Source organism: Muscardinus avellanarius (genome assembly GCF_963383645.1).
Source record: "Muscardinus avellanarius genome assembly, chromosome: 7".
NCBI lineage: Eukaryota > Metazoa > Chordata > Mammalia > Rodentia > Gliridae > Muscardinus > Muscardinus avellanarius.
The window spans coordinates 61985228-61999012 of record NC_137793.1 but is presented as its reverse complement, the minus strand read 5'-3'; the positions used below and the strand labels follow the sequence as shown (position 1 = coordinate 61999012).

The 13785-nt window shown below is 42.7% G+C and overlaps 1 protein-coding gene across 14 annotated transcripts in view; it reads right to left on the bottom strand.

The window, feature by feature from the left end:
* RGS7 (regulator of G protein signaling 7) overlaps positions 1–13785 on the bottom strand; it is a gene marked incomplete at both ends in the record, with an annotated part of 439059 nt that overhangs the window by 31434 nt on the left and 393840 nt on the right. For 11 of the 14 annotated variants that reach the window (XM_080698947.1, XM_080698950.1, XM_080698946.1 and 8 more), the window contains 4 exons: positions 3904–4014; positions 5492–5553; positions 8060–8158; positions 11415–11489. In XM_080698947.1, the coding sequence (XP_080555073.1) occupies positions 3904–4014; positions 5492–5553; positions 8060–8158; positions 11415–11489 (347 nt within the window). The remainder of the gene's footprint in view (positions 1–3903; positions 4015–5491; positions 5554–8059; positions 8159–11414; positions 11490–13785) is intronic. The other 3 variants (XM_080698943.1, XM_080698942.1, XM_080698953.1) reach the window with 2 other exon arrangements.

The window sequence follows — 13785 nt, the reverse complement described above, 5'->3', positions numbered from 1 at the left end:
TCCCTAAAAAATAAAAAAAAATATATTGTATATCCAAAGACAATGTAAACAGAGTTAAAAGTTACTAATAGAATGGGATAAAATATTTCCAAATGCTATATCTGAAGGCATATTAATATTCCAACTAGAAATCCTAAAAATTAACAATAAAGGCAAACAATACAATTTAGAGATAGGTAAAAGACTAACATAAATAATGAATCTCCACAGATAACCAATCTTAGTTGTCTGTTGGATGGAAAATCTTATTTCTCTGGTTCTGGTGTGTTTTAGCTATTTCTTCTTTGTAGTTAATCTCTTTGAGTATTTTCTCTAGTGCTGGTTTTGAAGACATAAATTCCTTCAGTTTCTGTTTGTCATGGAAGCTTCTTATTTCTCCATCTAATTTGATAGAAAGTTTTGCTGGGTAGGACATTTTTGGCTGGAAGTTGTTTTCTTTCAGAGTTTGGAATATGTTACTCCAAGCCCTTCTGGCTCTCATAACTTGGTTTGGGAAGTCTGGAGTGATTCTAATTGGTTTGCCTCTGAATGTCACTTGGCCCTTTGTTTTTGTTGCCTTTAAGATTCTCTGCTTGGCTTCCACATTGGTCATTTTGACAATTATGTGGCGTGGGGATCCTCTTCTCCGATCCTGTCTAAAGGGAGTTCTATAAGTTTCCTGGAACTGTGTATCAACCTCTTGCTCTATGTTTGGAAAATTTTCTGCTATTACTTCCTTGAAGAGATTATTGATCCCTTTGGTTTCACTTTCTTTTCCCTCCTCTATTCCAATTATTCTTAGGTTAGCTCTCTTAAAATGGGCCCATATTTCTTCAATATCAGATTCCTGCTGTCGGATATTTTTTTCTAGATTAGAAACTATGCGTTCATTTTTGGAATGATCATCTCTAAGAGCGAGATTCTGTTCTCCATGTGGTCTAATCGGTTGTTTGTGCTTTGAATTGAGGCCTTTACTTCATTAATTGCATCCTTTATCTCTTTTGGCTCTCTCTGAGTTCTTTTCGAAGCACCTCTATTATTTCTACAGTTATTTTCCTGATTTGATCTTCTAGAAATCTCTGATTTTCTGTTTTATCGGGTTCTGATGTTGTGGGGATGTGAGCATTCATTGCTCTAGTATTATTCCTCTTTCCCATGATTTCGGAAGTTTGTGCCTTCTCTGGGTTCTTCCCTTGGGTCACTATGACTTCACTTAAGGTGTTCTGGATCTCGAGTCAGTAGTATCTCAGACCCCACTACTCCTTTACTGGGTTGTATCAAAGAGTCTCCGACCCAGAGAGTCGATAGAGGCTGCTTTAGACTGTGGGGGGTGCCAGGTTGCACGTTCTCCTATGGTGTGATATCTCTGCCACCGCCACTCCCCCACTGGGTCAAGTCCCAAGGAGTACAGTACTGGGATTTCTCCTCTGTGGCCCGCAATTTGACTCACTGTTCTTGAGTACGCAGATGTAGCCGTACTGGACTCGGTGAATTCGCTGCTACTGCCGCCGGTGGCAATATGGCGCCGCTGCCACGCCCTCGGCCATGAGGCTGGCGTATTTCTTCTTGGTTTTGATTTCCACTCTGAATCCCTGCAGCGTGTGCTGAGCTCAGCCACTGGGAGCTTTAGATGTTCCTTCGCTGAGAAATCCCGCCTGGCTGTTCCGCAGCGGCTCACCTCGGCTTGCTGTAGCCGTCCGGTGAACTCGCCGCTGCCGCCGGCAGTATGGCGCTGCTGCCGCGTCCTCCAAATATTTTCTTTTCGGTATAATTTTAATATAATTTCTACTATCCTGTGTGGGGGGGTTTGGGGATTGAATCCAAGGGCATTCTTCCTCTGAGTTACACCTTACCCCATTTTATATTTTAATTTGAAACCGGGTTTCATGAAGTTATGGAGGCCCTTGCTAAGCTGCTGAGGCTGGCCTCAAACCTGTGATTCTCCTGTCTCAGCTTCTCAAGTTCTGGGATCATGGGACCTGTGTCACCATGCTGGCTAAAGTTGTTGTCTTTAATTTATCCTTCAGACATGAAACTACAGTGAAGCATAAGATTAATAATAAAGTCAAACATCTTTTGAGCATTAGGTGCTAGGTGGTCTACATAAACTCTTTGGTGTTTTTATACAGCAATTTTCTGAAGAAAATACTATTATTTTTCTCATATTATGGATGAGGAAATTGAGGTCCAAAGAGAGTTATAATTTTTCACTGTTAGTCAGGGAATCGGGGCAAAGATCCAAAGATCCAGACAGTTTGCTCCCAAAGCCCCCTTTCTTTCTTTCTTTTTTTTTTTTTTTTTTTTTTTTTTTTTGGTGGTACTGGGGATGGAACCCAGAGGCTTTCTACTTCCAAGCTATATTCCCAGATCTTTTTTATATTTTATTTGGAAACAGGGTCTCACTAAGTTGCCAAGAACCTCACTAAGTAGCTGAGGCTGGCTTCAAACCTGTGCCATCCTCCTGTCTCAGTCTCCCAAGCGCAGGGATTACAAGCGTGCGCCACCACGCCCAGCCCAAAGCCCCATTTCTGAACCACGGCACAATGCAGTTTCAGGCTGTGTGTTGAACAGCTCTGGACTCGATAGGCTTCAACACTAGTGTAAGACCTCTGTGATTAAACATGAGGCCCATGTGGGGTTCCAGCATCCTCATCTACAACATTTATACCTCGTGGCTGAGGAGACTAGACTTGTCAATGTTTAGGGTCCCTGGCTGCATGGGAAAGAAGGAGGTGGGCGATTCCCACGGTTCAGAGCCTCTCTGACTTGTCCAGCCTAATGGTATAATGCTGCCCTGAACAGAGAGAAACTTGGAGTCCTGAATGGGGCTTTGGTTTCTTAAGTCAGCTCTTCAAATGCTTATTATGTTCATTTGGTTTTAAGAATGAATGTGCGACGGCATACTTGTATTTGCTCACAGGTGTGGGTTGAACATTCGCTCTGCTTGAATACATGGATCTCTATGGCCATGTGATTTTCAAAGAAGCCAATAGCAATGAGCTAAAGGTTAAGGACTAAAGGTCTGAGCCCTGACTAATGTATCTTGAATCTCTCTCTTGTAATTTTAAGGCAGTTTTCTTCCAGTAATGCAAGCCATTTTTTAAAAATAAATTTATTTCTTAAACTTTTACATAAAAACATAAAAACTGCATAGGGAGTACCATGTAATATTAAGTATATGTATATATCATGTGATGTTTAAGTCAGGGGAGCCGGGCGTGGTGGCGCACGCTTGTAATCCCCACACTTGGGAGGCAGAGACAGGAGGATGGCGCAGGTTCAAAGCCAGCCGTGCTGGTGTAAGAGACCCTGTTTCCAAATAAAATATAAAATAGGTCTGGGAGTGTAGCCTGGAGTTAGAAGGGTTCCATTCCCAGTACCACCAAAAATAAATAAATAAATAAATAAATAAATAAATAAATAAATGTAAACATCTATTCCACAAACATTAATCAAATTTTCATGGTGAAAATATTCAGAATACTTTGTTCTAGCTTTTGAATTAATACTCATGAATCACCCTTCGCTAGCCCTCCTCTCATATCCTCTGCCTGGCCTTTGGCACCACCTTCTACTCTCAGCTTTGATGTGACCCACTTTTTAGATTCCACAGAGTGCTTGTCTTTCTGTGCCTGGCTTATTTCACTCAGCATAATGATCCAGTTCCATCTTTGTTGTTGCAAATGACAGATCCTATCCTTTTTATGGTCGAATGGTATTCTCTCCGCAATGCAAATCTTAATGCAAAAGCCAATGCCTTTTGAGGTTCAACTACCATTGTTTTGAACAAGAATGTTACATCATGGGCCAATATAGATAAAGAGTAAACTCATCTTTACAATTAATAGGCTATAGGATTCTTCTCATTTCACTCATACCCTGAAATAAATGGCATATTTGGAAGAAAGAGAAAGTGTCACTTACCTTGCTTCCAGTTCCCAGAAAGTAGTATCATCAGACAGCCATGGGTTAGAAGGGTCAGGTGGCACAAGGAATGGGTCATATTCTACATACTGTTCTGTATAGCTTAAAAGGCTAGGAAAAAAAGAAAAAGAATGTCCATCTTCCTCAGTTTTCTGGCTAAAGTTGTGCACAGTCCATATAAGAGAGATGAAACACATATGTATGGCCAATAATCCTTGCCCAGTTACAGAACAGAACGTAAGGACAATTTTTATGTTTCAATAATATGCATGCAATGACAGACAAATATGGTAAAGATTCCATCTGTCCTATGCCATGGGAGTCAATACTACTCCAAGAAGCACCAGGGGAGCTGTGAGTGCCGGGACAGTGCTCCGAGTTGGTAACCATCCTTGGTAACTAGTCCACAGAGCAGAACTCCCTTAGCCAACATGGAGAAGAGATTAAAAAGAAAGTTTTAGCCAGCCTTGTTTCAAAATAAAAACTAAAAAGTAGGGCTAGAAGTGTAGCTTGGAGGTAGAATGCTCCTGGGTTCTACCGTCAGTACCACAATAAATGAATGAATGAATGAATGAATAAATAAATAAATAAATAAATAAATAAATGTTTTGTAAAAAAGTATAGAATCCCAGTTTTTGGAGGCTGAGGCAGGAGGACTGCAGTTCTTGGACAGCCTCGGCTACTTAGTGAGGCCCTTTGCAACTCAGTGAGACCCTGCTTCAAAATAAAAAAATTGAAAATAGGGCTGGGGGTGTAGCTTGGAGGTAGAATGCCCCTGAGTTCCATCCCCAGAACCATGCACACACAAAAAGTATTTATAGAGTTAGGTAAAAGAGGAATCACTGGCAAAAATAATTTTTAAAAAATCTATATTTAAAAACAGAAGGGAGAAGGAAGAGGAGTTAGAGGGAGGATTTGGCAGTACCCAAGAATGAAGAATATGAATTCCATTAAAAATAGATTCAAATAAAGAAAAGGCAATTCTAAAATCTGAGTTTAACTCGAGTTCTGAAAATACGCAGTAACAGAAGTTTGAATGTTAAAAATGAATTCAGAGTCTCCAAGTTGCCAAAATGTGGCCTGTGAGTCAAGTTTCATTTATTTCAGAGGAACTGGAATGACTGACTCCTTTGAATGATGCTCTGCTCCGGTTCTCAGTTCTACAAGGATTGAACCTTTAGGTCTCATGACAACAGCTATCATGCCGCCCTATAAACCACAACAAAAGCATGCTTTGAGCCGGGCGTGGTGGTGCACGCTTGTAATCCCAGCATTCGGGAGGCTGAGACCAGAGGATCGGGGTTCGCGGACAGCCTCAGCTACTTAGTGAGACCTCTGCAACTCAGTGAGACCCGGTTTCAAAATAAAGAATTAAAAAAAAATAGGGCAGGGGGTGTAACTCAGAGGTCGAATGCCCCTGGGTTCCATCCCCAAACCCGCCAAAAAAAAAAAAAAAAGCATGCTTTGAAAGTTTTTTGTGGGCCAAAAGGAGGAACAAAATAGTCATTATCTCGGTTCTCTTTCCTAATATGCATTTAATTATTACATGAAAAATTTTAAATTTACATAGGCATCTTGAAATACTTACCTATCAGCAACTTTTGACATTTTTAACCGATGTCTATCTAACTGTATTTGCCAATATTTTATCTGAAAAGAGGGTTAGAGAAGTAGTTATATAAGCAACAGCTACAATTTTCAATCTACAGTCTGGTAGACTGGGCAGTTCTGAACAATTGCACATTCTGAATCATAAAATTCCAAAGTTGTCCAGAAAGGCAAAGTAAAGGGCTCTTAAGAATTAATACAAATTAAAATCTAAAGCCGGGCATAGTGGCCCAAGGTTATAATCCCAGTACTTGGGAGGCTGAGACAGGAGGATCACCAGTTCGCGGCCACCTCAATTACTTAGTGAGGCCCTCCGCAACTTAGTGAGACCCTGTTTTAAAATAAAGAATAAAAAATAGAGTTGAGAGCCAGGCGTGATGGTGCACGCTTATAATCCCCGTGCTTGGGAGGCGGAGACAGGAGGATCACGCAGGTTCGAAGCCAGCGCGCTGGCTTAAGAGACTAGGAGTGTAGCCCGGAGGTAGAAGGGTTTCCAGGAACCCCAGTACCACCAAAAAAAAAAAAAAAAAAAAAAAAAAAAAATAGAGTTGAGGGTGTAGCTCAGAGGTAGAATGCCCCTGGGTTTCATCCTCAGTACCACAAAACAAATAAATTAAAACATAAAATCTATTCAGTGTAAACATAGCCAACAAAAATTAAGAACAGGACTGACTGAAAATTCTGCTTGCTTTAATAAAATGTAACCCTATATTAAAGGTGCTATGGAGATTTTTTTTTTTTTTAATTTTTGGTGGTACTGGAGATGGAACCCAGGGGCCTTCTACCTCCGGGATACACTCCCAGACCTATTTTATATTTTATTTGGAAACAGGGTCTCTTAAGCCAGTGAGGCTGGCTTCGAACCTGCGCGATCCTTCTGTCTCCACCTCCCAAGCACAAGGATTATAAGCATGCACTACCATGCCCGGAGAGATTTATTTTTATTGTTGTTATTTTGCAGTACTGGGGATGGAACCCAGGGGCATTCTACCTCTGAGTGACACTCGGAGACCTAATTTTTTATTCTTTATTTTTTTATTTTTTATTTTTTATTTTTTGGTGGTACTGGGGTTCCTGGAAGCCCTCTATCTCTGGGCTACACTCCCAGACCTATTTTTGCATTTTTATTTGGAAACAGGGTCTCCTAAGCCAGCGCACGCGGCTAGCTTCGAACCTGCGCGATCCTCCTGTCTCTGCCTCCCAAGCGCGGGGATTACAAGCGTGCGCCACCACGCGCGGCTTTATTCTTTATTTTTGAAAGGGTCTGAGTTGCAAGCGACCTCAATAAGTAGCTGAGGCTATCCTTGAACCGTGTCCTCCAGTTTCCGCCTTCCAAATGCTGGGGTTACAAGCATGTGCCACCATGCCTGGTGCTATGAAGATTTAAAACTTTTATTGTGGTGAATAAGCAAATCCAGAATCACATTTTCCCACAAATATTTAATTCAGAAAATAAATGTAGTTTTTATTAAGTTATGATTACTTCAGAATGAATCCGATCTCCTAATACAATCCCAAGAAAGAATCAGTGATACCTGTTTTGAGAGTAACTTTAGCAATTCATGACAAATGCATACATGTATATACACACACTAGAAGAATATTTTTAAATTTTCTGAATTACTTTTCCTTTATGATGATTATAAATAGAATAGAAAAGTAAATGTTCTACTATTGGTAAATAATACTACAATAAAATGTTAAGAGAAAAAGGAGACAAAGCCCTGTGATTTAGCAAACTAAGAGACAACTTTCATTGGACATGAGACATTTGCTTTGAAATATTTATTAAAGCCAACACTATTGATTTATGATTTTTAAAAAGAAGTTATATAGCCGGGCGTGGTGGCGCACGCTTGTAATCCCTGCGCTTGGGAGGCGGAGACAGGAGGATCGTGCAGGTTCGAAGCCAGCCTCGCTAGTTTAAAAAACCCTGTTTCCAAATAAAATATAAAATAGGTCTGGGAGTGTAGCCAGGAGGTAGAAGGGTTCCATCTCCAGTACCACCACCAAAAAAAAAGTTATATATGTGTATGTGTGTGTATGTATACATATACATGCATAACGAGACACCACTGTTAATAAACAAAACTTAAAACAATTTAGAGAAGAAACAGAACAAGCACTTTTAGTGATGACTCAATGTCCCCAACCTTTCTCATTTCTTTAGCAACTTCTGTGTGTGTGTGTGTGTGTGTGTGTGTGTGTGTGTGTGTGTGGTACTGGGGATTGAACTCAGAGGTGTTCTATCTCCCTGGTATATCCTGAGCCCTATTATATTCTTCATTTTTAAACCATCTCACCAGGTTGCTGAGAGTTTTGCCAAGTTGCTGAGGCTGGCCTTGAACCTGCAATCCTCATGTTTCAGCCTCCCACGTACTGGAATGGCAGGTGTGTGTCGCCGCACCCAGGTACTTGATTACCTTTTATCTGCAAGTCTCCTACACGAATCAGCTGGCCATATACACACCCTTTAAGACACACTGAAGTCACCTGCTGTGTGGCCAGCACAGCTGTCACTCTGCAAACCCGTCCTGGGCCGACTCACCTGCTGCTGCAGCTCGTCCTCTGTGGGAGGCTTGGCTTCCGGCGTGGGCGTGTGGGTGGGACTGTGACTTCTAATATCATTTTGTAAGCCATAGACAGACTATGTTGAAATAGAAAATAAATGTTAGGGCAAAACACCATTTATAGTCACACCCTTTCTAAAAAGTATATCTATATTAGATATTCAGCCAGGCAGCTGGAAGCTTATCTATCTGAAGAAGCTTCTTCTCAAAGTCCAAAGGCATTGCTAACATAAATATCACATGAATAGGAAAAGAAGCAGCGCTGCTGGGGTAAGAATATTCACTTGAACCGGACAAGTGATCGCACACAGAAAACACAGCAAGGGTGATGAAGTTTCTGGAGAGGCCGAGAGGCCCTTGTGGGGTGCAACAGAAGTAAGTTCTGTCTAATAATAGTTGATTTAAGAATGAAACAGATGTGGATAGAAAATGGGATCAAAATTTAATAACCCTTAGCCGGGCGTGGTGGCCCACACTTGTAATCCCCGCGCTTGGGAGGCTGAGACGGGAGGATCACGCAGGTTCGAAGCCAGCCTCAGCTACTTAGTGAGGCTCTCAGCAACTTAGTGAGACCCTGTTTCCAAATAAAATATAAAAAGATCTGGGAGTATAGTCCGGAGGTAGAAAAGCCTCTGGGTTCCACTCCCAGTACCACACACACAAAGAATTAATAACCCTGAGGAAGATAGCGGATTGTGGAGCAGGGATGGAGTACTGAGGAGGAAGACTGGAGCCTGAGTTCTGCTGATTGGTTTCCGATGGCGTGACCCAAGATTCCCAGGGGCTCGACTTCCCCCCAGTGCAGGGCTAGGGACTTCAGGATGTCAGCTGTGCCTTTGCAAGTCTTGGTGACCCAAAGGCTTCACACATTTCCAGAATTTTTAGTATTCTTTTTTTTTTTTTTCTTTTGGTGTGGATGGGGAAAAGTACTAGGAGTTGAAAGCAAGGGCGTTCTATTTCTGAACTACACCCCCAGACCTTTTTATTTTGAAACAGGGTCTTGCTAAATTGCCGAGGGTCTCACTAATTCAGCAAGACTGGCCTCCAACCTGCAATCCTGTCTCACAGGAGTGCACCACCATGCCCAGCTCATCTCCAGAATTATTCTTTATTAATTTGTCTGAAAGGCCAAACCTGCTTTTTTTTTTTTATGGTACTGGGGATGAAACCCAGGAGCATTCTACCTCTGAGCTACACTCCCAGCCCTATTTTTTATTCTTTATTTTGAAACAGGCTCTCACTGAGTTGCAAAGGGCCTCTCTTAGTAGCTGAGGTTGTCTGTGAACTGCGATCCTCCTGTTTCAGTCTCCCAAATGCTGGGATTACAAGTGTGTGCCACTATGCCCCTCCAAACCTACTATTTGGAAAGAGTTTTTTTTTTGTTTTCTTGTTTTTTTGTTGTTGTTGTTTTTAGAAAGACCCAGTGCTTAGCTTAGCACATAAAGGAATATCTGGAGACTAGAGGATGGGAGAGCCAGTCCTCCTGCATGTTAGTGAAAGAAAGGAGCTGACTCTGCTCCTTTAAAGGCAACAGAAGCATAAACAAGAGGGGTGCACTAAAATGACACGAGCCCTGCACAACTCAAGTGGCCACAGACACGAGTTTTCGGGGCTGGTGAAGTCAGGCAAGAGCAGAGACTGATGCTTCCGGAGCCCTGCCTGGGCTCATCGCCAAATCTGCAGTACTGCTAAGTCCAGACGTGCTTTGCGCTGACCCACTTTCACTTGGACCCAAACTAAATGTTCTCTTCACATCATGGCTCGGCTCTGCACCCAGACTCTTTGCACTTGACTTTTTCCCTTTGTGTCATCTATCACTTATCTCATAGCCCTTTAGAAACAAATTTTGACTTGGGCTTAGCCATCTGGATGGTCCCATTCCTGTCTGTTTGGGGTTGGTTTCTTGAAACCCCTTCCCTTGTCCTGGCTCTAGTGGCCACACGTCGCCACATTGGGAGCAGGCATTGTGTGTGTGTAGCACTGGGGATTGATCTGGGGCGTTCTACCTCTGAGTTACAACCCCAGATCTTTTATTGTTTATTTTGAAACAGGATCTCCAAAAACTGAGGAAATAAACTTCTGTTGTCTTCAGCCACATGGTCCCTGTAACTTTGTTATGGTGGTACCAGCTGAACACTGCATAAAATATGGACTTGTAGGAGCCAGGCATGGTGGCACACCACTGTAAGTCCAGTACTTGAGAAGCTGAGACAGGAAGATCACTGGTTCATGGTCAGCCTCAGCTACTTAGTGAGGCCCTGTTTTAAAATAAAGGGGGTGTAGCTCGAAGGTAGAATGTCCCTGGGTTCCATCCCTAGTACCACACACACACACACACACACACACACACACACACACACACGACGTAATTATACCTGTGTTCAGATGTTCACTTGCTACTGGTTTAACATGTACACTTGATTAGGCCAGGGCTGTAGCAACGGGGCCCAGCCTGTCCCAAGTGGTGTAGAATACTTCAAGGCCCACAAATGTCAGATGTTTGGCAGAGACTTGTTAGCTTTTCTGATGGAATGGAATGGGTCATTCCAATTCCAAACCCCAAACATAAAGACCTTAAAACCTTAATACACCTAAGCCTTCTCTTTGCATATTTGAAAAGCATGTCTAACTATTTTCACCAGATCATTCATTAATTCTGAAAGACAAATCAGTATGTAGTTTAGAGTCTTGAAGCCATCTATGTAAAACCACATCACTGTCTGAGAAGAATCTAGCAAATCACACACTTTTGAGTTTTCTCCAATTGTAGAAAAGGAAGGAATACCTGCTACTTGCTGTTGGGGCTTTCAGAACTTCTGAGTTTTTATTTTTCCTAGTAACTTTGGTGCTACTCAGCTCTGTAGCTAGCCTGGCAATTCTACCATTCTACCATTAGTGATTTACGGGAATTCAGAATTGTTTAACTTTATTTAGTTGTTTTAAAATTTTATTTTAGGAGAGTTTTCCAACTCAGGCCTTCTGTCACAGAGCAGACATTAAAGCACTACCCTAAGTGCCAGGCACTGCTGAGAGGAGGCTCACGCTCCTTAATGAAACATCTTTTAGGTGTCCTCCCTACTCAGACTTTCCTCTAACACCACTGCTTTGCGGGTCACTGCTTTTTCTCAGCCAACCTCCATCTTGTCTTCCTATCTTCCTAGCTAGTGATGGAGAGGGCAGGTGCCCAGTCAGCACCACCCTCTGCCTCAGGACGCTGGGTGGAGCCCTTCCTGAGGAGCAGGGGCCCACAAGACCTCAGGACAGACTGTCTGAGGCAGGGGAGACGCTCCCGTGGCTGTCCTGTGAACAGTGTCGCCGTCACCCAGGTCTTACCTTCCGTGTTTTGTGTGGGTTTCTCATTCTGGAAGACTTCTTAATGTCCACTTCAGTAGTATTTACACATCCAGGCTGGGAAAGGGAAAACAGAGACAAAGGAGGCTTAGGGCCGAAGGCTCCAACCAGGACATTCATTAACGACCTGCTCTGCAGAGCCTGAGCTGACCCGGATGACCCAGGTCACTAGCAGCACTTTCTACACGGCCATAGCCACTTCCTCAGCCACTGCGAGGAATAACACGCACCACACACTTCTCCTCTTCACACATAAAGCCTTCAGGTGGGGCGTGGCCGCGCACACCTGCGATTCTAATACTTGGAAGCTTGAGACTGGAGGATTGCAGGTTCCAGAACAGTCTCAGCTACTTAGCAGTGCCCTGTTTCAAAGTAAAAAGGGCTTGGGGTGTAGCTCAGATTAGAATACCCCTGGGTTCAATTCCCCAATACCATAAAATAAGAAATGAAAATAAAAATATAAGTAAGAACAGTTGGGGATTAGCTTAGAGGTAGAATTTCCCTAAGTTCAATTCCCTATACCAAATAATAATAATAATAATAATAATAATAATAATAATAATAGAAGATAAAGAAGTGGGGAAGGTAATAAAGACTTAGATTCTTCCCTTTTGTTTGCAGACATCCGTATATGATGGGTAGCTATAAATAGGATCAAAGAAAGACTTGGCAACGTAAAGAAGAAGAAAATTATGTCACTTGCAGTAAAATGAACGGAATTGGAGAGCATTATGTTGAGAAATAAACCAGACTCATGAAGTCAAGGGGCCTATGTTTTCTCTTACACATGGAAGCTAGAGAGAAAAAAGAAAAGTGGAGAAGAGGTGTCTCAGGAAAATAGAATGAGAAGAAGACCAGGCATATCTGGTATTGGTAAAAAAAAAAATTGAATGCTCAACTTTTCAGTTTCTTCCCACAAGTATTAAGAAAAAGAAAGCACAAGCCATCCACGGGAGGGCTCCAGGGAGGAGTGTGGGGAGCCTCACGGGAGTCAGGATTGGGCGCAGAGGGGTTCGGGCGTGATCCCACAGCGGGCTGCTCTCCACAGCCGTTGGCAATGCAGGGACGTTTCCCTTAAGGATCCCTCTCCAACAGCACAGGCATCATGACCAAACTCCACCATGACATTGCAGAGGACCAGGAAGTGACCAGAAAAACATTGCTTGATTGTTTCCCACAAAGGTTACATGGAAACTAGGTATCCTGCGTGTGTGTGCGTGTGCATACACAAACAGACACACTACATTATCAACATTAAATAGACTATAAGCTGGGATTGCATATCTATTCAGAAATAAAAATAGTATTTTAGCAGAGGAACCAGCTTGTAGTGCAGGGAAAAGACAGTGCCCAGCCAGGCAGGGAGGGACTAACCTACCAAGTGACACTGAGCAATTCATGTGTACTCTCCCAGCCAAGGTGACTGTATTACACATTCTGATTTAAACTTTCTCTGGTCTATGCATTTGTCTTTTTTTTTAAGGCCCACAGTGATTTAATATGCAGCCCTTGGCCAAGCCTGGTGGCACATGCTTGTAATCCCAGAACTTGGGAGACTGAGACAGGAGGATCGGGATCCAAGGTCATCCTCAGCTATTTAGTGAGGCCCTCCACAACTTAGTGAGACCCTGTTTCAAAATAAAGGCTAAAAAATCGGGCTAGAGGTATAGCAAGGAGGGAGAACGCGAATGCTCCTGGGTTTAATCCCCAGTACCACAAAATGAATGAATGAATGAATGAATGAATGAATACTGCCCTAGTTCACAGCCATTGATCTAAAGGTAACAAAGATAATGTTATAAAGATCTGAAAGCATCATGTGTTCATTTCCTATTCAATTTCTGTTGTGTTGAAGTCTTCCAGCCCTAAGCCTCAGCTGCTGGGGAGGGAGGCACTGAAATGCTTTAAATATACCAACATTGATTTATCAAAATCCAAGCATGGCAAAGATAGGTCTTAGGGATTTTCTTCTGTAGGCTAAAGAGTAGAAATAACTAGATTATGGTACCCAGGAAAAGGAAGGCATGCCCCTTTATAATCTGGAGGGAAAGAAAAACAAAGATGTGATGTAGATTGAGCAGGTGTTCCTCTTCTCTCTTCTGAGAGGAAAAACCCTAAGAGGGGAGGAGGGAAGAAGTGGTAGAAACACCCAGACCAGTCTTCGGGGGACTCCGAGGCAGCTTTTCCCATGCCTCAGGAAGAAGCCTTTAGAGTGACCACAGCCAGCATGAACCTGTAATATTAGATGAGCATTAGCAAGGAAGACAAGCCCAAGGCAGCGTGTCCCCGCCACGGGCAACAGACCGGGCACACAGAATCAGCTACGTGCTCCCACAGCAAAGGCACAGAGGCT